Here is a 26201-nt window from a genome sequence, read left to right as displayed (position 1 = left end):
CTTTTATATCATATAGAAGTAAAAAAACACACGCCGTGTTTAACACATTAAAAAATATATATCAGTAAATCACGAATCTTTTAACTTTAAAACTGTAATTTCAAAGCCTGGCAATAAACGATGACTGACAAAATATACTGAGATTGTTTTCTTATATAAAATAGAAGTAATATTCTCTTCTATCAAATTTAATTGGCATAACATCTGAAATCAGAACCGCAGTTTTAAATCTCAATATGCTATTAAGATAGTTCCGTACAATTTCTATAAATTGATCACTCCACTATATGTAACTTATGTTAAATTTACATACACTTTTTATTATTTAGTAATATTTTTTTACTTAGAGATGTATCATTTTTACAAAACAGATCAAAAAGAATACCGAGAATAAAATATTTTAATAATATGATTGTAAGTATTTTTTGAAAATTAGAAACTGATTTTCTTTAAAGAAAACTAAAATGTATCTTTAGGGAAACGAAAGAATGTATTATCAAAATCGATGATTTTAGAAGGTAAAAGAATAGGTTATTTGTACAACAACATGGTAGATTACATGAAATAAACTTATAAAACAGATCTTTACCTTATTTTTGGCACATTTTAACATACCTCATAGGATACCACCCAAAGCTTTACATACTTTTGACTGCTGTTTACGTCTCTAGTGTTTACTTCTACCAGGCAGATCGGATTGAATTTATAAATCTAGTTATCAACAAACTCGCGCTACATAGAAGTTAGGTAATAATATATTTGTAAATAAAATCATAAAATCGATTTAATCTAGGCAAAATCAAAATAAAAAATAATATTACCTATAAAACCTAAATGACCTAACCACTTCTTTTTTTGTACGCTTTTGTGAAGAATATATATTAATATATTTTAAAACGTTGAACCTCGATGCGACTGCTTCAGAAACCTAATAAACATACCTTCAATGTAGGTAATTATACATAAATTCTTGCTATCCTTATCCCACTTTCACAATATACAATCTACCATCTCGACTATTTTTGGTAAGTTTATCGTCCCAAATCTGGGTTACGCACGCTCTTATTAACTTCCTACATATTATCCTGATGAAATGAAATTTGTATAGTGCTGCCGCAGAGTGAACACTTGAATAATTTATGAGTGTGTGTGATGGCTGAGGGCAGAAATGTCATTATATTTTATCCGACTTATACACAGATGTAAAAGAAAAATTGAATATATCTCATCTAGTTGATGTTTACTATACAAAGGGATTATGATTTTTGGAAAATAAAAAGCTTTGCCATCCAACCATATCATCTTAGTGTCAAGATTTGACCTGGGCTGTTTTTTTATTGAGACTGAATCCACATGTCCTCAATTTAGGAAATTACCAACTGCTATTTAATAAGTTTTCAATGTATTTATATAGTTAAAAATATAAATTAACATATTTATAAAAATATATATATAATAGAAGCTATAATGGTATCTTTTTATAATTTTATCATAACAAGACATTAATCGTATCGATTGTAAATAGTGTCGTCTATCGCCACATCTGTAGTTTTCTTAATACTATTCTTTCAAATAAAAATTGTTTCGAATAATCTATCAAATAAAATCAAAACCTCTCAAGAAACTATTTTTTTCTATCTTGAAAGCAAATCAACTTTGATTAATCCAATGAAATATCATAAAAATACAAATCAGATAAAAAAAAACGAAGTTACTGCAATCGTGAAGAAATGGAGACAAGCAAACACAAAAATATCGCAAGACTTATAAATGAGGAAGAATTTGACAATCATTAAGGGCAATAAAAAAAAATTATGACCTGTTTTGAACGGAAAGTTTTTATGTTTGTTTTATAATTTTGTTTAAATGACTCTTGATAATAGCTATTGCAAAACTATTTTATGTTTTCCCGATTTGAATTTGAAATGGTGTCATAAATCATCATATTATAAAATGAGGTGCTGAGTTATCCCACTAACTTTCCATTTATGACACAAAGTGACATCATTTGATCTATTTGTCTATAACACGAATAAAAACATTTGGTTTGATTATTAACACTTAAATATTTAATAAATTGGAAAAATACAATATTAAGACAATAACATATTTAATAAAACGCATTAAAAATATTTGCAAATTTATTAGTAAAACTATTATCGAATATACGACATAAATTTAGTACCAAAAAAAGAAGAGACACACATTATCTTTACCATATATTTTATGAAGAGAAATAACTTGCAAGTATTAAGATCTTACAAAACTGGTGTTCCAGCAGTTTAAAAGATTTATTGGAACCAACGTCAAGCGCCGCAGTTTACTCTGAGTCGTATTTTCTTTGTAACAAATTACATATGTGTGGGACATCATAGAAAAACTTTTTTTTTTATTTTTAAGCAATAATAAAAATATTTATTACAACAAAAAAATTTACAGGTTCATAATATTTTTTTTTTAAATAATCTAACTTACGTGTGTACTAAACGTGTATACTAAATATTCATTGCCAATATTATTCGCGATATCAACACGGAGTCGGTTTAATATAATCGTATCAATATGAGATAGCTTTCACGGTGGAGGAAGTCAAGTGTAGGGGAAATAATTCGAAAACTATATAATTGCCATCAACAGAAATGAGTTTCGTAGATAAGCCGAGTTCTAATTCTACGTAAAATTAATCTCATTTGATTTAATCCAATCAATTTAGATATATTTTTACTTGTTTTTCTCTGACAGAATAACCGGTAAAAATATGAGTAAATACAATTTAAAATAATTAATATATTTGTTTGTTTAACGCAAAGATGAAATTAAGAAGAGAGAACGGGCAATCCATGGGTTGTTGGCAGAAGTCAGGGTCCAAAATTTCACGATATTGATCCGTCATCTCATTTGTGAAGTCCTCTTGATGAACAGGTGCTCTGAAAGAAGAGAAACAGTCAATGGATTGCCAGAATTTAACGAATTGCCAGAATTAAACATGTTCAAGCAAAGCCTCTATATACACACGCAAAAGCACACGTGTGTACAAAAGTGATCGGGCATACACGTGTCTATATAATTATACAAATAATTTTGAAGTAGTAAACAGTCTTTACAAAGCACACTGGATGAGGAGAACGCCAAACATTTCCATATAAATCGTCTTTGGCATAACATTTAATTATTATTTTCTCCAACTGGTTTCAAGTCATTATAAATTAATTTAATTCCTAATGTTTTCTTTAAGACTGTATATGTATTTTTGTGTCAACGATTTTAACATGATGACAAAAATTGTCATTTGTTTATTTCATAATAGTCTCAATCAAATAAAATGTGAAAAAAAGAGAATGATTAATTATAAAAAAAAAAAAATACTCATTAATTTTTTAATTCATAAGAGAATTATCATTATTTTTTATACAATTTTTTTCTTGCATTTATTAGGACTTTTATTTGATCCCTAACACGTCTTGCACTTTACGTCGTACGTGTTAAGAAGCCACTTAAAAGTATACGATTCGTTACACTCCCTTCCATTCCAATTACGAAGTATTCAAGTTGAATATGAATACCTCTCATAATAGACAGCATAATGGCATTTTATTTTCAAGGTCAACTTTTCTAATGCATAATAAAAATATCTTAAATTTTCAAATAAATAATAAAGCAAATTATACATATAAAAGATAAAAGTTTTTTAATAATTTTTAAATAGTATTTCATTCTCATATGTGAATTTATACACTCAAACTTTTATTATTTGAAGGGGATTCCTTGGTGCTGGCAAGATAAATAGCACAGTAGGTGGTTAAAATAATTCAACAGGAATACTTTTATTACTGTAACGCAAAATTAAAGATATAACAACAGATTTTTCTTAAATATATTTTTAAAAAGTAGTTATTAATTGTCATTTCTATAATGGGACACTGATAATGGTATTTGAGTATGAAATTTAATAGGCTGTTTTATTTTTTAACAATTACCACTCTAAAAGCTTCAAAGATCTGTGAGTTTACCATTACAATATAGGACTTTCGTGTCGTAACAAGTACCCATAATTTAAAAATAAATATAACTTGTATTACTATGCTCCGGTCACGTGTTAACTTTATTATCAAACTACTAAATGATATTCCGAAACTATAGCCATCCGAATTAAATAAGAAATATACACATTTATTCACATAAACTAAAATTTCGCATTTAAATTATAAAGGGTTTTTAGCTACTTTTCGAGATGAAACCGGCATCCCTAAAGTTTTCGTACGTATATTCTAATCGATACTTTAAACGATGGCAACACGATGTCGCTTATTTAATCCTGACTCCCTTGGAGCGTTGTAAAGTGTTGTAAGGCTTAAAACCGTTTGAGTTTTTATAATATACCTCGACACCACAAAAACGCGGCTGGTGTTGTCGGCAAAATATATCTTAATACGTGTGTGGATCGGTTTTAAACAGATATTATTCACTTAATGCTACCGAATTCACAAAATTTTAAATAACATCCTCATTAAAACTGAGTCGAATTTGTTATTATATAATTTAATGAGATCTTATATTCATACTATCTCTCACAGTATAATAAAAATAAAATTTCATTCAGGAATACGTATTTGTAAAACACAGATGAACCAGATATAGCGATAAAGGCTATATTAATGACGTCGTCAGATTTGTCACATGCAGTTTGCGGTAGATCTGATTGATGGTACTGTCAACGGCTATGGATGTTATAACCTCTGACCGCGAACACATTTGAGTTTACGTACGAATTGATAACTCCTGATCGTACCACTTTTGTGATAAAGCCCTTTTTTCTTTCAAGGGTCAAAAGAAATTATTATGTTAATTTTAATCCTCCAACGTTTTTCTATGTTTATAGGACCACAGTATCTTAAATAGGCTGTATATCACCATAACCCTACTCTCGTGTCAATTCAAAATAGAGCACTTTCACATATATACATATAATTCTATGAAAATAAAAACTATAAAAGTCAACATTTTCCGATGAGATTCTTTAATTTAATCGTCATTCAAATGAAAATAATAAATTAATCCTGTAACATATAGATACGCGTCACGTGCACGGATTATAAGGCAATTAATTTGATATGGAGAACATTCGATGTTACAACACACGAGATAATATTACGTTTTAATCCGCTACCTTTTTGTAGAAAAAAAAGTACATATTTTTTTTTAAATATCACGCAAATCAATATTCAACATATTCGTGTTATATTCTATAGATTCTACTTATAGTTTAGAAATATAGAGTTAATTTTCTTGTAATAATGAAGCTTCTTATATTATCCTAAGATACTTCAAACTTTATTGTCATCGCAATTATCAAACAGATAAAGCGTACGTGTTTAAATCTTTGTTTTATAATATGCTAATTACCTTTCTTCGAAAGATAAGAGTTCAAAAGAAGTCATAGAGAGTCTTTAGTTTCTAAACTAGCAAGTAGTGAAATATGTTGATCTATTATATCCTAGCCATTGTGTGAGTGAGTTTTCCTTTATGTAATGTATGCAGGGCTAACATAGGAGAAAGTTACCGACAATTTCAATAAACTAGGATGATTTTTTGTCGTTATAAGTTTTTTGTTATTTGTCTGGTCATATATACTTACGTGAATATCGCGCGTAGCAAGTCGTGAACTAGAGATTTTCCAGGTTCAGCCAAATATATTTTAGCATCACAAATGCTTTTTAAAACACACGCTTTTCCATTTAAATTATGGCTGAAAATGTTTAATTAATTACAAACAGTATTACTAGTTTGTTTTAAAGTTATCATTAACATTAAATTAATAACTATAATAATAAATAAACGTGTTATACATCATATATTACATTTTTATGTTGTAAATATACTCACAGGTTGAAGGCATTCTGCAGTCGCTCCCAAAATTCTCTTTTCTGGCGATGATGAAGTTTCTTCCTCCAATGTTTATTCGAAAATTTTGCGTCTGGCAGTGGGAATAAAACATCTATTTCTAAGGCTAAATTCCATCCTGCAGGAGCGTGAGTTAGAAATGCCTTTACAAGTGATATTGTGAGCTGAAAAAATGTTATTTGAGATGATTCGTTATTTTCCATTTAAATGTCAATATAGATAAAACTTTTTAACTACTACCCAACATATAAATGTATCGTTAATCGGCTTAAAAATAAGAAGCTAAAACACATAGAATATATTATTAACCAGCTTTTGCCCGCGACTTCGTCCGCGTTTTCGTCGTTTTTCGTAAAAAAGTAGCAGTCCTACCTCACGGTTCAGTGATTTTGATGTAGCAGACAGATTAACTTTCGTATTTTAGAAGGGCAATATTATATGTCAATCCACAATACTGTTGAAGAATGTAAGGAACCGCAGAATATTATTATTAATAGCTGTGCTCGCGACTCCGACAGCGTGTAACTCTTGTTTGTTATTAAGTTAATGTATTGCTAATATTGTTTAGATCAGTTTCACATAAGGCTTAAGTAGCAATGAAAACCAAATACTTCCGGGTAAACTATGTTGAATTTTACGGTGGACCCTATCATTTGTCAAACGGTTTTCATATTGAGTAAAAGGTTCTGATTCTCGAGTTAAAATATGCTGTTCACGGTCAGATATGAGTCGCAATTCCCTCTCAGTGTAGTTTTCAGACTCACGAGATAATGTAGTTCGCAAACTTTACAAAGTTCGCGGTCAGCGGAGAGAGTCAATTCTCTCGTCTCGTCAGCTCTCTCGTCTCTCTCTGTCAGCTGCTATTCATATCTCTCTCTCTGGAGAGCTTTCATTGGCTCGAGAAGTTGAGGCCCTAACTCTCATAGAGTTAAAACGATGTTCTGTGCTCTGCCGATTCGTGAGAACGCGTAATTCTCATTCTCTTAACTTGACTCGAAGTTCGAGATAAATAAATACGTTTTTTTTATGACATTATGTATTTTATTTTTAATCGATGGTAACTGAAAGGCTGTCAGTTACCTAACAAAATAATCCACGTTAGAGGTCCTAACTATAGATACCTTACACATAAAATCTAGAGTGCCTATTTGAACTAAAATATTCTAATAGAATTATACCCAGAAATATGTACAACTTGTAAAAGAGAAAAAAGAAAATAAGGTTGAAAAGCCTGGGCAATACTATCTACCTATACCTATTTTACTTAAAACTAAATACCTATAACTACTATAATTACTAAAAGTACCTATGCTTTTACCTATTCAATACAAAATAAAGACTGAACATAAATTAGCCAAAAGTAACCTATCAGTATTTAAAAATCTGTGCGTACTACTTTTACTTCAACTTAAAAGAAATAAAATGGAAACTATTAATAATTTGAAATTTGAACGAATATTTAAACACTACCAAAACAACTAATACTTATTTTATAAAATAACAACAAAAGAAATTAAAATAAACCATTTAAAGACTAAAAAGAGCGCTGATAAGCACGGTTTATAATATCAATTACTATCTGTCAATAAAATCGAACGCTCTGCACGCATCAAGAGCCAAATATTGAATGAAGCTTTCAGTCGCCTCCCGCCTTTATATACCCTACAGCCGCAAGACGCGTCGAGCGCGGCACCCATTACGCTAAAATAATCCTTATAGCATGATTGAGTATTCACGCGCGATGGCTTATTAGCGTATTTTATGTATAAGTTTGGTGTTTCTCTACCGATTTCTATGATTCATTTCTTATTGAATATATAATAATATATATATTTCTTAATTAGGGATGAGTGAGAGTATTATAAACGTAAGAGTAAACAAATATATTCAGAAAGCTCCGAACTTCTAAGCTCTCAGGAGTTACACGTGTTATTGTGAGTCATCCATATAATATAGTCATATGCTCTTGTGGGATATTTTTTATATAATTTTATGTAAAATATTTCCGTTTTATATGATTTCTATGTAGCTTTAACCATTAAGGCTGCACACGCGACGGAAGCTTAAAAAATTAAGTAATTTCTCCCGTTTTTCCAACATTTCTCTACACTGCTCTGCTCTTATTAATTGTAGCGTGATGAAAAGTATATTTTAACTTGCCCAGAAGTATGAAAAATAATTGTACCAAGTTTTGTTAAAATTCGTTGGGCAGTTTTTGTTTCTATAAGGAACATACAGACAGACAGAAATTTTACCGATTTCATTTTTGGCATCAGTATCGATCACTATTCACCCCCTATAGTTATTTTGAAAATATATTTCATGTACAAAATTGACCTCTGTACAGGTTTATTATAAGTATAGATTACATTGTGTATCCATCCAATGAAAGCTATAACGTTTGTTTAGTGTAACATTATTTTACTGCGCTACTGCTAATTAATCTGATATACAATTACAATGCTCATCAAATATGCCAGAAACTCAATATATTATTAATCCATTAAGCTATATTATTAAATTGAACACTTCGATACTGACTCATTACTGTAGAGTTATTTAGATAATTTCAATCGTCGTATTACTTACATCATATTATACACACATGCATTTATATTTACATACACTACCTAGAGCTTGTTAAGAAGATCAAATTATAAAATTACACTATTAAACACAACATATTTTTCTTGATTTCACCGAAAACATATTCTCTATTACTCACCACAATATTACTTTTGTCAGGAAAAGTAAGATGTCTTCTTTTTCTCAATAAATTTAAGGATGATTTAACATTTGGACACTGTTCCGTGGAATTAGTATTATGACACATAGTAACCATCAAAATTGATAGAAAAAAAAGGAAGAACACTTTCATTACTGTTACAGCACGTCGGGCCGAAGCGGTGATCACTAATGCCTTGGTTTACGTTGTGACTATTTGCTGTCTAGGTTAGCGAGGAGCTGCCTTATTTGGAGATGCTTTAAATTAAAATTCAAGCTTTAATTCGATTAAAATTACAATTTGGTATTTTTACTATCCCCTTCTTATTGTTGAACACAAAGTAGAAAAAAGTTGCAATATTTAGTCATATTTTTACTAACAGCCAGCTGAGAAATATCAGGAAACTATAACCCTTAATGATATAAGCTATTCTATAACAATCAGAATTAAAATCAGTACACGTCAAGGTTGGAAATCATGTAGACTAAAATTTACTAACTTCTTATTAATTAAACCTTTTCCACTTATTTCCTTATAAAACTATAGAATACAATTATCAATAAAAAAAATCCTTTATACATATATTATATGTCAGTCTTAACGTACAAAACTAACAACAGTTGTGGCATAGAAACGATCACAGAGCAAAAATAAAATGTCTGTGCAGTTTTCAATAGTTTTGTCAATCTGTTTGAATCAAAAACTTGTCAGTTTTTGATACGCTACCAAATTGGAGTTTATCAATTGGCCCGACGTTTTTTGTTTACATTCAGGTGAACGCTAGGAGATATCAGATTAACAACAAATTGAATAACTAGCTTTGCTTTTTTCTTTCTATTCAATATTTGCAATTGAAACTGAATAACGAATTAACAATGTTTATTTCCGTAGGAACGATGTGTTCCATGTGTAAATTAAATTTAAAATATTGAAACTTTACTACTGGGTTTATTTAAGTTTAATTAAAAAAATATATAAAACCAACCAACCAGCAAACTCGTTTTTATTTTGGATTAATTTCACCTACATATAGTATTTTTATAATGTACGATTGGACTGCTACATACTTCCAAAACATGATTTGAGAGCGAAATCATAAAGTTTTTTTTTATTTAAATAATAAAATTCATAACAATCTCGGAAGTTTTCGTGAAGTTGTCACACTATTAATAAAATTTTTCATTACATACATATATTGTAACGTTTTTAAAAGAATAGATATAGAAAATTTGTTCAATTTTAAAAGTATCGTTGTTGAGATATCTAGCAAATTTTTATACAACATTCATACTTTCGTCATAATTTATGTACTTGCTTACGATTCGTAAATACTTATTCCATAACATATAAATCACGACAAACTAAGTCTACCTGACATTTCCTAGAGGCTGTTCACTGACCCAGGATGTTTGATCAAAAAATTAGAGCGGGTGCCGTCTCTCATTACGTTAGTTTAACACCTTCATCTTCCCGAAATTTCGTCGAGCAATCTAATTTATGCTCTGCCTTCTTGACTTAATGTTTACATTTGCCTATTAACTTTTGTCTGGAATTTCGTCTTCGAATTCTACAAGTCTATTTGGACAGCGCCATTGTAGCTCTGTTGAACTTTGTCCCAATTGTGTTGCGTAATTTTGAGTTTTTCTCTATTTAAAGTACGAAGTAAATTAAATTAAATACATTAATTATGATGGATTCAAATATTTAATATTGATTAACATTTACTTTTCCTTTTTTATAATAAATGTTTTAAAATAAATTCTTACATAATTCATCAGAAAGCAAATAAATTTTAATTGAAATATATTTTTTTCAATTATAATGTCAATGCTTTAATTTTCTTAATTTAAACAGTCGACATGTGTTTTTAATGCATGTCTTAAGTTTACTGTAAAATCAAAAAAGGAATTTAAAAAAATGTGGATAAAATTATAATTCGAGCTTGTTTTTTATATCTGCAAGACCGCAAATTCGATGTGTTATGCTCGTATCCGAGCCAATAAGCAAGAAAATTAATGAAACATTGGCCGCAGATGTCATTTAATATGATAAACTAGTACTTTTGGTTTTAACGTTAAACGTTAACTACAAAGTTAACGAAGCGTTTATTTAATATCAAATATTACATAAATAAATAAGTTCATTTCGGGAATATAGATTTTTTAAATCATAACGTCGTCGTCAACTTCGTAAAATAAAACCAAAGTATGTGTCTATAAAATTATAAATTAAAACTAAAATACTATACTATTGCTATATATAAATATTTATAAGGTTAATGAGTTATTTGGATTTGTGGCAGTGCTTGTATAAATTATCGCAACTGCCTTTGCTTCTATGAGCCGAATCGTATTGGCTTAATTCCTCGCTATCATATTTACTCCCCTCGGGTAGACTGCAAGTGAAATGGTAAATTATTATCATGTAAATCAAAAGCTAATTAAGTTTTTAATCACTCAAATATAATTAAATTGTAATATATTTTACTTAAAAATATTAATAGAAAATTTACAGTGGAGTTTATAACTGGGTCAGAAAACAAAAATACTCCTTTCAAATTTCATTAAGGAGCATTTGCTCCTCTAACGACATAAATTTTAAGTAAACCCCTTGGTTATTCCAAGCGATGTTCTAAGAGAACTAAATAAAAGCTAATGTAAGTCAATATTACTCACGTAAAAGTCACTCTCAAGATTTCTTCAATAAACGTGCCCTGCTTTCCACTGCTTCGTCCGGCTTCGCATAGCAGACGGAGTATACATTCTCGACCACTCCAACCAAGTCTGTAATAATATGAACTTAATTGGTTGAGAGGTTCAGAAATTTTCAGACGCTGTTACAAGATTTTTTTATAAGGTCGCTTATAAATATAGATTTTAAATTGCAATATGTCCTGACAGCTTGTTTTGCTTAAATAACTTTAATCCTAATTGATTCTTAATCACGAATCAAATAAGGAATATTACATATAACAATAAACATGAAGAATTTGCTTTTGGTTCCCCAGTACAAGTTATTCGCCAAATATTTTGTTACGTAAAGAATCAAGGATTGTCTAAAAATATAATTTCCGACAAAAAACACATTAAATGTCATTACAAAATTCTTGCGATCTTTGATAAAACAGTCGGAAACAGAATTAGGACGGATGAACGGTGTGATAAAAGTGTGATATAGAATAGTGGAGGGAGATACATGAAGGTTCACATTATTATATAATCCTTTCGTGTTACACTTCGAACTTGACAAATTCACTTTACAAAGTTAAATCCAACTAAGCCCAGCAGCGAAGCGAAACACGTATAAATGTTTTTGAAGAATTTTAGTTTTAGAAGTTTTTACCTTATAAAGGCACGTATTTCTACGTTATCTTTTACTGAAAAATGAAAAAGGAATAAAAGTACCGTAAATTCTTAATACCTTTGTTTTTCTCACAATGTCGATGAGTCAAAATTACAAAAAGCAAGAAGAACACGAAATCTTTAAAAAAACTGTTAGGTTATTTAAGAATAATGTCAAACTTTCTCTCATGCTATGTGACAGAATAAAATAAGTTGTATTATTAATATTTCTTTTAAATATCTCTATTGAAGGCGCTAAATAGATATAGAACTTAAGAAATTTGAAATTTTTGGACTTAATACAACTAAGAGAATAAGTTAAGTTATGGACGCTCGCCTCCACATAATATGATACTCACGCCTGTAAAAACTTTTCAAGTTGCGTATATAAACTTTTCCTCCCTTCTCTATGAAAGTCGATAGTTGATGTATCAGCGCCTTCGAACGGCTTAATACTTTTTTGCTCCTCATGTAATTTCTGAATGGATAGAGGATTATCTAAACCATCCAAACTTCGTTTAGCGAATGCTGGATTAACTATTGGTCTCCTAGAATCGAAAAATAAATAAAATTTGTTATTAAGCCAAGATATTATTTACTGGAGTATTAAGAAATTGCTTTGAAATTATGACTATTGATTGTATTTCATTAAATCGTTTTCTAATTACGCCTAATAATAAAATATATACAACAATAATTCCAAAAGCAATTAAAAATAGACAAAATAAACGCAGTAAACGTAAAAATAAAAAAACAAAATGCACCACGCCAATACAAATGCTTTGAAACGAAATTGCTTCATGATTAAAAATGGCTACAGTTAGTCAGCTGACAATGTGCGGATTAACTAATAAATCACTTACAACATTGCTACGGGAAACTAAATTGAACTTAATCGATACTACATCGTATACACTCAATTTTCTAAGACAAAATGAATAGCAGTTATTTATAGAATGCTTACTTTCTGTACGGCTTTTTTGTTATAACTTTTCCTGTCTCATCCAGATAATAAATTAGCTTTGAAACGCCGTCTCTGTTCTGTGCTGTGTGAAATTTATCGTATTTTTTGAAGATATTAAATAATTTGGGATCAGTCGGTAATTCCCAAGCTAGAGCGGCCGTATTACCAAACCACACGACATCACCGACTTGCAAATATCCTTGATTCTGAGCGCAAAAAACTAAAAAAATATCAATTGACAAACGTTGCTTTGTTAATTCATAACCTCAATCTCAATTTTCAATGGACCTACCTAACTGGAACGAGCTTCCATCAGGAAATATGAGATATCGCTTTCTTCTTGAAAGGATCTTTGAGTGGCTTTGATCTTCGCTTGTATACGATATATCCGTTAAATTCTCTCCACATGATGACAAAACTACTTCTAACAATAGAAGCAGTAGAATTTTGAAGCATTTCTTTTCCATTATACAAAAACTAAATATGTTACGGAAGAAATTTTATAACCTGAAACTTAGACACATTTGATATACTTGAACAATAAAACAATGGTAAGAATGAATACAACATAAACTGAACGAAAAATTAATAGGTCCGTATTTCCTTTACAAGCATATATTTCTGCTTATACCTCAAACTGAAATCAAACTTGACTTATGCTTGTAAAATTACTAAGATTATAAGCTTCGTCAGGACTTTCAAGAACAAAAATTTTATTACACTAAAACCTTAATTTGAATGCATAATTTTCATACGCATATTTCATTTAGTTAGTATTTTCAACACTCAATTCCATATTTCCTATACTTAATTGCACGTTAAAATTCACAAATATCGATTACTTCGTCACACGATGCTATATTATTTATGCTGTATTATTCTTATGCTTTGCAAAACAGAAAAAACAAATTCCTTTTTTCAGCTGCGTAAGAATTAAATTACGTTTGAATAACTCGCTGACACTTCAGCATTAAATTCTATTCACATAATAAAAAGGATAATTTAACTTCAATAAAACTTTTCGTAAAGGTTAAAAGTTCATTTGCGTTTGTATGAAATAATGTTAGACATTTATTAAATAATATTTTTTGACTCAGTCTTAGCTACTTAAACCTACTTAATTTAATTAAAAAATCTTTCTTACCTGGTTGTCTTAATTAAATCTACGTCTAAGCCACCAGTATTACATTCAAAATAAATTGAAACGTAAAGCTTTAAATTCTTGGAGTTCACTTAAAAATTCCAAGTATAACTTTAGGAATGTATAAGAGTAATGGTATGTATGTTATGTTGACCGCTTTGTTTTGTAGCTAATAGATGGTTGAAATAAAGTGATCTGTTTTTCTTATTTGCATGTCTCTGTTTCAATTTGTAGGATGGTTCAAATGGCAAGCAATTTATTCACACTTTACACACAATTAAGGCTTGTGAACAGTCAAGGAGAAAAGTTTTCAGAGTAAAAAAAAACCTTTCAAATTCTATAAACTCTCAAAACAAAAATATTTTTTTTTTATTACTATTCATTCGCTCACATTCAGATAATATATTAAATTTAATTCGGTTGTACACTTTTATGTCACTAGTGAAAGATTAATTTAAATGCCTATATTTCTTTTCCTAAATTTTTATGCATATTTGTATTTACAATTTAATTTATTGCTCAGATATATTTATCATCACATTTAACTGAAAATACATAAATATGTAATAAATGAGGTCTTAAAATTAAATATTAGAGTAATGAAATATTTTATAATCAAATAAAATATTATTATAAAAATTGAAATACAAAAATAAGATTTGTTTTGTTAAACTATTTTTTTTATTTATATCACTTTTCGACACGAGTATACATAAAAAAAAATTCTTGAACTGTAACGACTAACTGTAACCATCGCTATAACACGTAGGGTATAATGAGCGGCAGTCGTCTTGAGATGAATGGGCCTTGTCGTAGTGTCCGCCTCCTGAGTTGCCCTTTGGTAACCTAAACAAATAAACAATGGTTATCATAACTTAATCTTAACCGATAAAACTTACTCATTAACTCATATTTTCAGTAATTATTTGTAAAGTAAATAAAATGGATTTAATTGTTCATTGTATAAATTGAAATTTCAATTCCTTTGTTCTTCCACTCACATTGTGTTATTAAATTCAAAGTACATACGTAAAATTAAGATAGTTTACAAGTATTTCAAAACAAATAAACAACTCCATAACATATAATTTTGAACCAAAACCCTCTAAACTAGGAGCATCCGAGATATTCATACTTACGTAAAGACAACGCGTAGCATCTCCTGCAAGAATGTACCCTGTTTCGAAATCTTCGCCGACTCGCATAGTTTGTAAAGAACGCACCGAGGACCGTCGCCCCCCAGACTGGAACAGGTGTTACTTGACATCAGGTATTTCAACATAGCGATCTAGCTCTACGTAAAAATAAAATTTCAAATTTCAAAAGGTTTTCTCTTTAAGCTGGTAAGAAATTCTTGGCTCATTTAACAAATTATTTTTTGTAGACATCGGTATTTTATGAAACGGAGAAGCCCTTTGAAAATAGAATTTTATCGAAACCAAATTTTGCTAATGATAAAAATCTATAATTTTAATATTTATGAAGGTATTTTAATCCTATTCAACATTCCGATATGATATTCATAATATCCTAAATATACATATACATATAGCCTTACAGTCTGTTATATACGTAAAAACTTATCAAGTTTCAAATAATCCCGTTGTAGTAAGTTACGGATAATATTGGCATTTAAAAAGACTAGTTTTCAATAAAGACTAAGGTAAGAACTTCTTCTTACCTTAGTCTAGTCTATCTTCCAATGACATTCAAAGGTGCCAATTTAAGCCAACTAACCGTTGCTTTTTCTATTTTACAGCTTAAAAAAAATATTATAATGTTACGGTTAAGATAAGAAAAGAACAGCATTATGGCACAATATTGATAATTCGAACCTGGCTAGTGTGGATGAACTTTATTTGAAGCATTTAGGTCAACATTGATCGAAATATCACAAACTTAATTAAATAAATTCCAAATGAATCACCATTACATAACATTCATTTAAATCATTATATTAACTCAATAAATGCAATGTATGTCATTGCTTACATTTTCAACATTAAAATTAATGTACTTTGATTTCAACACAAATAAAATTAAAACATTACATCACTCAATAAGGACACACATATATATTTTTATTCTAAACTGATATTTATTTATTATATTCCTGTATTATTGGAATTTCAAAATTGATGCAACAAACTTACAGCTGCGAAGCCTTAAAGCTCATAATGTATATTACATTTCCATACTGCATTAACATACGGTCTGGCTTTATGCATATCGAAACAAGTCTTCATTTTCAAATATATTTGTCATGCGAGTTTATATTACCAAGTAACTTGATTGTTTTAGTACCTATAATTGTGTACAATAAGGAAAAGGCACAGTTATAGAAATACATTAATTATTACGTTTTAATAACGACCTTATTTAATTATGACTATCTTGTTAATCGAAACATCTCAATTAAACAGACGTTTCAATTAATTCATAACATTTCATTTTATTAGAATTTCATAAAACATTTACCGCTGTCTGTTAATGAATACCTACCTCGGCCTTAATAAAAACAATCCCAACGAAATTAATAACCCAATATCAACAAAATTATCAAATTAATAATGCACGATGGAACGGTTCAAGAATGATATTAACTAATTAATTTTGTATAATACTGTTTTGATTTTAGATTAATAAGAAAATTTCTGAAATTTGATTCTCGAATACGTGAACAATCAAGCTTCAGTTCGAAAGAAAATTCAATTAGAATTATAATGAAGCAATTGTTGACTCCGTTAAGTTCCTTTTAATTAGAATGTTCATCAATTTGAATAACTTTATTTCAGAATAGAAATTGTATTTGGTTTAGAAATTTCTGAAATATGTCTTTCACTTTCGATGGTGTGTTTGAAATCAAAACGAAGTATCTAAATTAATTTCCCTTCCGTTATCTGCTTATGTTTCTATTAAATGTCATGAAATTTTATTGAATAATTTAGTGAAACCAATGTGTCGTTTAGGATTCCTAATGTATACCAGTCTCTTAAAAGTAGAGAAGATTTATCCTAAAGAATACGACTTTACGACTGATACTATTTTGTACGAATTTTGTGTTACTTTTGCACCTGTTATTATTGCTTAATATTCTTACAACTCTTAGTTTATCGTATATATCCGTAGATTATTCAAACTTTATTTAAATTTCATAATTGTACTAGATCTCAAACATGACATGAGTCGAGAAATTATTAAATTTATTATATTAATTTTTCAATTAATTTAATAAAGTAATAAAAATATTTTAATCTTATTTATAATATTTACTTAAACATTAAAAAAATCACATCAATATCAAAAATAATGTATAGTTTTTATAATGACCGCATCTTGACATTTAATTAATACTGCAAAATAAATTTTACTAGCAATTTTTGTTTTAATTTTGTCAAGTTTCAAATTGATTCTAAGATTGTCTTTTTGTCATTCCATTCAAATTACAACTGATAGTTTAAGATAAACACCTTTAAATGTTTTTCTTTGTTAATTTAAAATTATATACATTTAAATATTACACTTGTATTTGCTTTTATATAAAGATTTCTATGTTTTTTAACATTTTATTCGGAAAAAGAGAGATGTAATAATAAAATAAAGAAATAAAAAATGAAATCGAGACGTGTAAAAAAGTTTATACTTACGCTGTTATAAGAGGTGCTAATTTCTTATAGAGATCAATTCTACTATATCTGTGGAATTCAATACTGTCTTCGTCCAAGTGATGTTTTTTTAAATAATCTCTCTCGGCCTGTTTCTCGTGCATTTTCATCCTATCTAATTTTCCTTTGAGTTTCTTTTTGAAGCTCAGCTTCTCATCTATGCTTCGTTTTGCAAAAGCTGGATTAACTATAGGACGCCTGTACAATATTAAATATAGGTTTTGAGACATATAAATAATTTGAAATTTTATATCGTCACAAGCAATTCAAGTAATTTACCTTACATAGGGGACTTTGGCTGCTATCTTTCCTTTATCATCCACATAGTACATAGTTTTCTCATCAAATCTCCGATTAGAATATTTCTCGTGATCCTTCAGCATAAGGAGTAGCTTTGGATCGGTTGGCAAATTCCATGCCAAAGCAGCAGTATTACCATACAGAAAAATATCCCCTATAGTTATCAGAGCTGATGTTTGAACACAGAAAACTGCAATATATTAAAATATTATTAAGAAAATTCTCTCATAATAACCAAAGATATAAAGTTGTTATGACGGCCATATACAATTATGTTGCTATATATTTTGAGACAACGTCGTTATGAGATTCAAGCTTTCTTACTGGACGATCCTGGAACCCCGGAACTACCAAGTCTAAACCTACCACTACTACTACCACTAGTCTAAACCTAACGACCAGAAATTAGTCTTTTCATTATTATTAGGAATTATTAATTTATACTATGTTATATTGTAACTCTAATATACACAGGTTTTATTTTGTTAATACTAAATAATCCTCATAAATACTGTAGAAACGTATTTTTATTAAAATGAACAGAGATTAATTCACATTCCGAATATATCACTTACTTCCCCGAAAAGCTGACGACAATTATTATACGACATACATTCACTGTTATAATTACAAGACAACGACTCATAATTTAGATTGTACTTAAGCCACTCAAAATTGTATTAACAGCAATGTTTTGTTATCACTGATTTCATTGTTACACATAGCCACCGGGCTCAAAGAGGGTTTATTTTGGGGTATTTCCATTGTATTTTTGATATATGTTTGTACATGCGGCTTTGTAGTTTTATCCATTTTTGTTTAACTGCAGATTATTTATATCTGTCAGATCTATTGAGATATTTTTTTGACATAAGTGATTTTTTTTCTAATTTGTTAGCATTTTAAGCTTTGATAGCAACACTTTGCTTAGTTGCTGTTGGAGTTGAAGGTCCTGTTCGGGTCCTGCCATTGAAATCTTTGTCCTGAAGGTCCCCACGTGTACTGCCAATACAAGGATGCCTCTAAGAAGCTTAACCTTTTCTTAGAACATAGTTAAGCAGAGGTTGGCATCTGAATATGTGAAAACGTTCCACCCTCTAATGGCAGGTGAACGGGAGCCAAACCGGTGCAACGTGTATGATCGAGAACTTTGTCATTGACTACGAAGATGATGTCAGTGTGTTGATATTTTATTGCTACAATCTAAAAGCAAGTCTTTTGAAAGTCTCTTATCATGGAACAAGGCGTTTACAAATGCTTTAATGAGGAGCAGGTTTGTAGAGCCTCTTGATTTGAAGCAGGTTTGAACCTGTTACAGATTTGAGTTCTAAATATAAATAAGTGCGCCTGGTAGCTATGAGCAGTTGATTAAGGGTTGAATGTTGAAAGTGTCAAAACACACGCTGATGTTCAACATGTCATATATTATGCAAGTGTTTTAAAGTGTGACATTATTTATAATGGACCTCTTTCTCTAATTGCAGAGTAAAGAGTATTAGGGGCTTAAAAAGTAGGAGGTTCTATTTCAAGCTGATATATGTGATAGAAAGGTGAAGAAATTCCAGGATAAATCATAGATGTTTGACAAGTTTACCTAGTCATGAAATTAGAATTTTACTTCTGCTTATGATAAATAAAAATATGGTTCTCGTTTTAAAATATATGTCCGTCCTTGGTCGGCGAAATCATTTTCCCGAGGCTTTAGCCGCTTTAGAAGTTGCGAATGAAGTTATGTCATGTGATATATAATTTAATAATGAAAAATTAGCCTGATAGGTTATAACGCAGAATACTATAAAATAACTGTGACTTTACTTTAATTGTAGTAATTACAAAATAAAAGTGGAAGAATATAAATATAGCAAGCAAAAGCAATTTCTTTAGTAATTACTTAAAACACTCGAAACTTCGGGCTAGAATATCATTAATAAATTAGCTATTAATTTATTAAAATATAGTAACTTCTTCAAAAGAACTTAATAAAGTTATTTGAAGAAAATGTTCTCATTTTCTTAACTCATAAACAAACTCGATTGTAGTCCACCAGTTACTTAGTACCTACCTAATTGAAGAGAGCTGCCCGTTGGAAACACTAAGTATCTTTTACTTCTAGACAAAACCCGCGATCTGCTCTCATTCCTTCCCAACACCTCGTCGTCATAGGTATTTGTAGCAGCTTGAACAGATCCACACAATAAAAAACCAAATATCCACATACAGTTCCCGAAGAACATCTTAATTAATCATGTATCAATACAAAGCATAACACAATTTCAAAATAATACTTGTCTGTTGGAAAACATAGAATGAACTATCCAGTTTCACGCACGAAGTAGTTGACGCAAATATGTATAAATGTAGGAGCAATTAACAAGTTCTGTGTCAATGGCTAACAGTTATTCTGTGTCAGAAATGGATTTCGAAAAACAAAAAAGGCAATCAAAATTCTGCGTCACAATTTGAAACGTGACATTTGAATAATTCATGTTAGCGAGGGTTGTTGCTAAGAGATCGTCTACTACTAAACAGAAAGAGAAAAAGAACACCTCTTTAGAATTCAATTTTTAATAGCCATATCATAAAAAATGAGGTATATTGGATTTTATTAAATTAATTAATCACACCATCACATAAAAGTAACAAATTGTATTAGAACTTCGCTAAATTTATATTCGTTAAGCTACCTTGTTTTATATTTACGTGTGTCGTTTGTATGAAACATGTATATATAAAACAAAATAAATGTAAATTATACAATAAAGTTTCTTACAATAAAATAATCCTGTGACAAAAGGACAAAACTTTTAAAAAGATTTGCAAATTAAAACAATACAAAAACCTGGTAAGTCATACAGAATATTAAGGTTGGTTTTTAAATCGTGCAATAGCAATACAAATACATTCCGATTAACTTATCAAAACTGCTGAATTCTTTGTTAAATTTTCGTTGTGAGCTTAACAGTTCGGGTAAAGCTCATGACAGGGCTCTGTTGCTGTATGCGCTATGTCGTACTCCTCATCAATATCACCGGATGTCGTGCCTTTTGGTATTCTGCCAAAAACATATAAAAATTTAAGACACGTAAACCAAATTAAAACTTTCTTAATTTCTAAAAGCATTAAACTCGTAAAACTAGTCAAAGTAAATACGACCAAACGTGATTAAATTCTAATAAAATTTTAATTAATTAATTGCAATTAAAATGTTCTTATGTTGAATGTTCTTTAAAAAGGGGGTTCTGATTAAATTCGTTATTTAGTAGCTTAAAGTCGTTGATTTATTAATAAATATAAAATTAATTAGGAACTGGGCTTATTTTATAAAATTGTATCAACATTGAGAATAGATTGTAGCGGCGTCTTTTATTCCAAGTGGTCACTCTATAGAGTTAAGATATAACTTTTAACCGCTAATGATGTTAGTCAATTGCATCTGATAGTCGCAAAGAATCAGCCACAAAAACAAGCCAGACGGTCCTTAGAGACATTATCATTTGGAAAGTTTCTTTTGTTATTTTAACAAAATTCTGAATGACATAAAACCGTCAGACATTGGTTGAAATAGAAATCAAACATAATTTATTATAATTTTTTTAGATTACCTTTATTTATTATCTGTATTGAAAACAGTTATGACTTACGTGAATACGGCTCTCATAATTTCATGTAAGAATGCACCTTGGCTATCCTCCTGTGACTGTCCTATCACACACAATGCTTTCAAAACGCAATTCCTCCCATCAGAACCGAGTCTGGAAAAATTATATACATATAAATTTAATGACTTTATATGTATTATTACAGTACATTAATAAAACGATAAATACCCTTGTAAAAGTGTCTCAATCCGTTGATAAAGTGACGCTCTACTGATTCTATGAAAGTCGATGTTTCCCAAATGTTCCTTCAAAAACGTTCTTGTGTGTTTTGAGGCGTGCATCTGTTTCTTTCCTATTTTATATTCGAAGGATACCTTTTCGTATTCGTCCACGCTACGCTTCGCAAACGCTGGGTTTACAATAAACTTTCTGCAATGGGTGGATTTATCTTTAAATCTGTTATAGATTTCAAGTGCGATGAAATTTGTACGTATTTCTAAGTTAATGCACACATTAGATTTAATACAAAAAAAAATCCTCTTTACATAAATGGATTAAGCATTACATGCGTTATTGTTTGTTAGTATGTTAAAGAAAGTCCTATTGTTAAATTCCTTCACTTTTATTCTTTTATCGAAAGTTGAGTTCTTGATATCTTTAAGTTTAACAGGATATTTTTCTTCATATATTATATTAAGAGAAAAACTTTCAAGATAATCAATTTCACAATAAGTTTTACAATAAATTCTTACTTCACGTATGGCTTCTTGTATATTATTTTTCCATCATAATCCGTAAAATATATGGTGTTTGTATCCATCCGTCTGTGAAGAGGGTCGGCTTTATGATTAAAAGGGGAATAAGGATCTTGTGGCAGTTCGTACGCTAAGGCAGCTGTGTTGCCCCAGAGAAATATGTCACCTATTGAAGTCAGCACCGGATATGTAACGCAAAATACTGAAACAAGTCATCCATAAATATATAAATTAAAGCTTGTGGAAAAAATTAAAAATTAATACAAAAACATACCTAATTGAAGGGAACTGCCTTCGGGGAATATAAGAAATCTTTTTCGTCTCGATAAAATTGTATTATTTTCTCTGCTTTCTATATTCAAACACAAAGAATATTGGAGTAACATCAACACCGATAGCGAATGTAAACATAGTTTTGTTAATATTTTTGAATTCATAATATGATAGAGTTGTCAATGTTCATAGATTTAGAAAGAATTTCGTTTTGGATAATACCAAGCGCTCGACTGATCGTGAGTGGATAACTCTTAAAACGTTAATCACGATCTCCAAACAGATAATCCGTTATTATTATACACAGGATGATTAAATTTTCGAATTTATTTTTTATAGCATTAATAAGGTTTGATTAATCTTTTGTAAAAAAATTGTGAATCTTATTTCATGTATAAGTTGATTCAGTTTTATTCATTGATTGATAGACCATTATTTTAGTTTAAAATTCTTGAGATAAAAAATTTATTCAAACAATCGTAGCAGTTTTTAATATAAACAGACTGTTAAAAGGAGATGGACTTGATATGAAGAGGTCACATCGAAATCAAACACCATTGCCATTTACATGAACAACAAACTGACCCTAAAAATATTCTCCGTTTAAGGTTTTGTCGACCCATTCATACGTTTAAACTAAGTAAAATATATCCATATATAAATAACACTAAAAACTTAATTAACGCTTATATTGTAACAAAATATATATGATGATTTGCAATGATAAATGTTTCATAAAAAATATTAATCTTGAAAATTTATATTTCTTTTTAAATCAAAGGGAACTTATCCTGTTGCAAAATCTTATCACACCGTACTGAGAAACAGCATAGAATGCAAGCGAAACAAATTTAAGGACATAAACTTCACTAAGTTTAAGCGAACGTGATAATGGCTCTACGGAAAGCATTACTTATTTCATCCTGAAGATATTACAGCATTATGTAACTGAGTGTAATGTTCTGGCACATCAGATAAGCCGCTATTCTTAGTATTACGCAAATTGCCTTTGTGTTTACAAACAAATATGCTTTGTTTTATTATTTTTTACTTGAACTTATGGTTAATCATCGTAAACTAGTGTAAGCTAGAATATATTTCTTTATTAATTAGTACTTTGCAAAATAATTGTATTTCTATACCATCACTACACCAAAACTGCCTGAAATTCAAGTGTTATTCCAAACCGACCACACTATTTGATATAATTTCAAACAGCTTATAAATGTGTTCGATATTCCACAGAATAAACCCCGATTTTCTTAACGATAGGTATCCTACGTCCTTCCCTAAACTGTTGGAAATAGATAAGGTAAATTTCATAGAGATCCTTTCAGTCGTTTGGGCGTATAGGAACAATATCCATACAAATGTATTCCCTCTCTTAGTCCACTAATACAATGAGTGTGAAAGATTATTTTAATATATTCTTCGCCTACTAAACCTGTAAAAGTAGTAAACTGATTTTGATCAAATTAAACTTATAGATGGGAGAAAAGATAAGAAGAAATTCTTGTCAGTTCTATTGATCCATAATGATTTATACAAAATAATTTATTACTATCAAGTCTTTATAGTTATTACAACTTAAAAGTTTATTCAAACAACCTGTATATATTTCTATTATTTATTTTATTAGTAAAAAGTTCAACAGGTTAACAAAATTGCCTGCACTCGACAATTTTAAAGTAAATAGATACTAGTATGTAAATAAGTGCAAGGTACTTTTCAGAACTACACAGTAAGAACGTTTGTTATGTAATTCTTTAGTGTTTAGTCTAACACATGTGAAAATAAAATAAAAATCAATCATGTCCTTTTGGGGATAAAATTAATATTTTAACATCATATTAATGAAGTAAAAATATAAATTTTGTTTTATATATATAAAATCTCGCTCCGTATGGCTTTTCTTTCTATCTCTCGTGACAGTTCCACCAACAAAACCCTCAGGTTTAAGGGTCACAGGTACCCATAATTATAGCCCAAAGCGTCACCAGTAATTATTCAACGCCTCATGTGAACCGCCTTTATTCCTGTCCCTTTTTGACGCGCCCTAACACAGATTTAGATAACCACATTTGAATTTTAAATATAGGTTCCTTTATATTAAAATGTAAATATCACTTTATTATTAACCGTTAAGAAAATTATTTCATTAATATTATAGTTATTTGTTTCCTGTTAGTTATTATTCATAATTATTATGATTAATAATGTTTCTAAATATTTATTCTTAATAAATAAAATTCAAGGTAGACACTAAGTTTTAAATAGTTTGAGGATTGAATATATCATGTAATTTATTTTTATTTTATTTAAGCAAAAGTAAACTATCTGAAACATTGTGAATGTAGTTTCTATGAGTTGGGTTCAGATAATATTTTCCATGACTCGCGGATTCAGATATTTAGTTGACGCATTGGATAGCATATCTTTCATATTCAAAGCCGGCCACTTCGACGGTCTTTGCGTAATAAAATTAAGATTTTATTAATTAATGTTTACCACTTGCATATTTAAATATAAGATAAACTGAGTTACTGCTGTCATATATCAGAAAGGATTTCCTAGTTTATTGTTATCTTTTTTATTTATTATTAATTTAAATAATTTTCTTCAGATAAAGGATAGATTTTAAACAGCATAAGCATGAAAGAATATTTTTTATATAAAATTGCAATTCATCCCCCGATTATTTTATATTATCTTATTTCCATTAAAAGAATAGGTTTGAAAAATTATTTGAAAACTATGTTAGTTAATGTTTAATATTTAGAAAAATAGGTTATTCTAGAATTAAAATGAACAATAAGACCATAACTTTGTAGTATTCCTCCTCTTCCTTATATTTAATATTGATGATTTAAAGAAAAATAATTGCGTATACAAATATCGAGGTTGGTTCACTTCACTAGTGGTTCACCGAGTTCGGCTCATGATGAGTTACTTAAAATAAACAAACGAATCCAACCCATCATAGATACAAAAGGAGCAAGTAAGAATAAATTTAAATTTAAATCTTAATTCTATATTTGTACTTTGGATATCACAGTTATTGAAAAACAATGTTTAATGTTTATCTACTTTTTTTTTTGTATAACGTGCTCATAGAACTTTCTTATTTATTTACTTATAAAATTACTTTTGCGCTGTACAAAAGAAAAATCTCATTTGCCTTTGCCAAACACCATCCAAAAAATACATTTGAATTATGTTCACAAAATAACAATGTAATTACTCAAATAAAATTGATTTTAATTTCTCAATCACATATATTAAAATATCTTAATTCATATACAATTGATTAACTACCAATACGAATTGATACATCAATTTTCAATTTTGAAAGATTTCGTTTTTCAGAATCCAATCGTTTATATCGAAAAACGAGAATCTGCACGAGCTATGACTGTCAACGATCTGTCTACTCGTGTCTATTACTAATTCTCTGTATTGGAACGTATAACCTCGAATAATATACGAGGAACAATTTAAGACTATACATTTCTTATCCCTGGAAATGTTAATATGAAA

The 26201-nt window shown here is 29.3% G+C and overlaps 4 protein-coding genes across 4 annotated transcripts; all 4 read right to left on the bottom strand.

Annotated features, from left to right (window-relative positions):
* Positions 1-2206: 2206 nt before the first annotated feature.
* LOC116768040 (uncharacterized) lies at positions 2207-8879 on the bottom strand. The gene is made up of 4 exons (XM_032658655.2): positions 8627-8879; positions 5884-6065; positions 5636-5746; positions 2207-2927 (listed from the first exon to the last, which is right to left on the bottom strand). The coding sequence occupies exons 1-4, from the start codon at positions 8777-8779 to the stop codon at positions 2783-2785; spliced, it is 591 nt and encodes a 196-aa protein (XP_032514546.1). The 5' UTR covers positions 8780-8879; the 3' UTR covers positions 2207-2782.
* Positions 8880-9668: 789 nt separating this feature from the next.
* Positions 9669-14262, bottom strand: LOC116768184 (uncharacterized). Its single transcript, XM_032658863.2, has 6 exons — positions 14076-14262; positions 13224-13438; positions 12932-13151; positions 12327-12515; positions 11302-11409; positions 9669-11021 (listed from the first exon to the last, which is right to left on the bottom strand). The coding sequence occupies exons 2-6, from the start codon at positions 13396-13398 to the stop codon at positions 10910-10912; spliced, it is 804 nt and encodes a 267-aa protein (XP_032514754.2). The 5' UTR covers positions 13399-13438; positions 14076-14262; the 3' UTR covers positions 9669-10909.
* A 512-nt stretch (positions 14263-14774) lies between these two features.
* On the bottom strand, positions 14775-20492 carry LOC116768183 (uncharacterized). Its single transcript, XM_061523613.1, has 5 exons — positions 20100-20492; positions 18017-18227; positions 17720-17935; positions 15212-15316; positions 14775-14918 (listed from the first exon to the last, which is right to left on the bottom strand). Exons 1-5 carry the CDS (start codon positions 20269-20271, stop codon positions 14813-14815), a joined length of 810 nt encoding a protein of 269 aa, XP_061379597.1. The 5' UTR covers positions 20272-20492; the 3' UTR covers positions 14775-14812.
* A 149-nt stretch (positions 20493-20641) lies between these two features.
* Positions 20642-22889, bottom strand: LOC116768062 (uncharacterized). Its single transcript, XM_032658684.2, has 5 exons — positions 22666-22889; positions 22389-22593; positions 21865-22065; positions 21679-21789; positions 20642-21089 (listed from the first exon to the last, which is right to left on the bottom strand). Exons 1-5 carry the CDS (start codon positions 22826-22828, stop codon positions 20993-20995), a joined length of 777 nt encoding a protein of 258 aa, XP_032514575.1. The 5' UTR covers positions 22829-22889; the 3' UTR covers positions 20642-20992.
* Positions 22890-26201: the final 3312 nt, after the last annotated feature.

This window comes from Danaus plexippus, chromosome 19 (assembly GCF_018135715.1).
Source record: "Danaus plexippus chromosome 19, MEX_DaPlex, whole genome shotgun sequence".
NCBI classification, from domain to species: Eukaryota; Metazoa; Arthropoda; class Insecta; order Lepidoptera; family Nymphalidae; genus Danaus; species Danaus plexippus.
The sequence above is the reverse complement of the archived record's forward strand: the minus strand, read 5'-3'. Positions and strand labels throughout refer to the sequence as shown.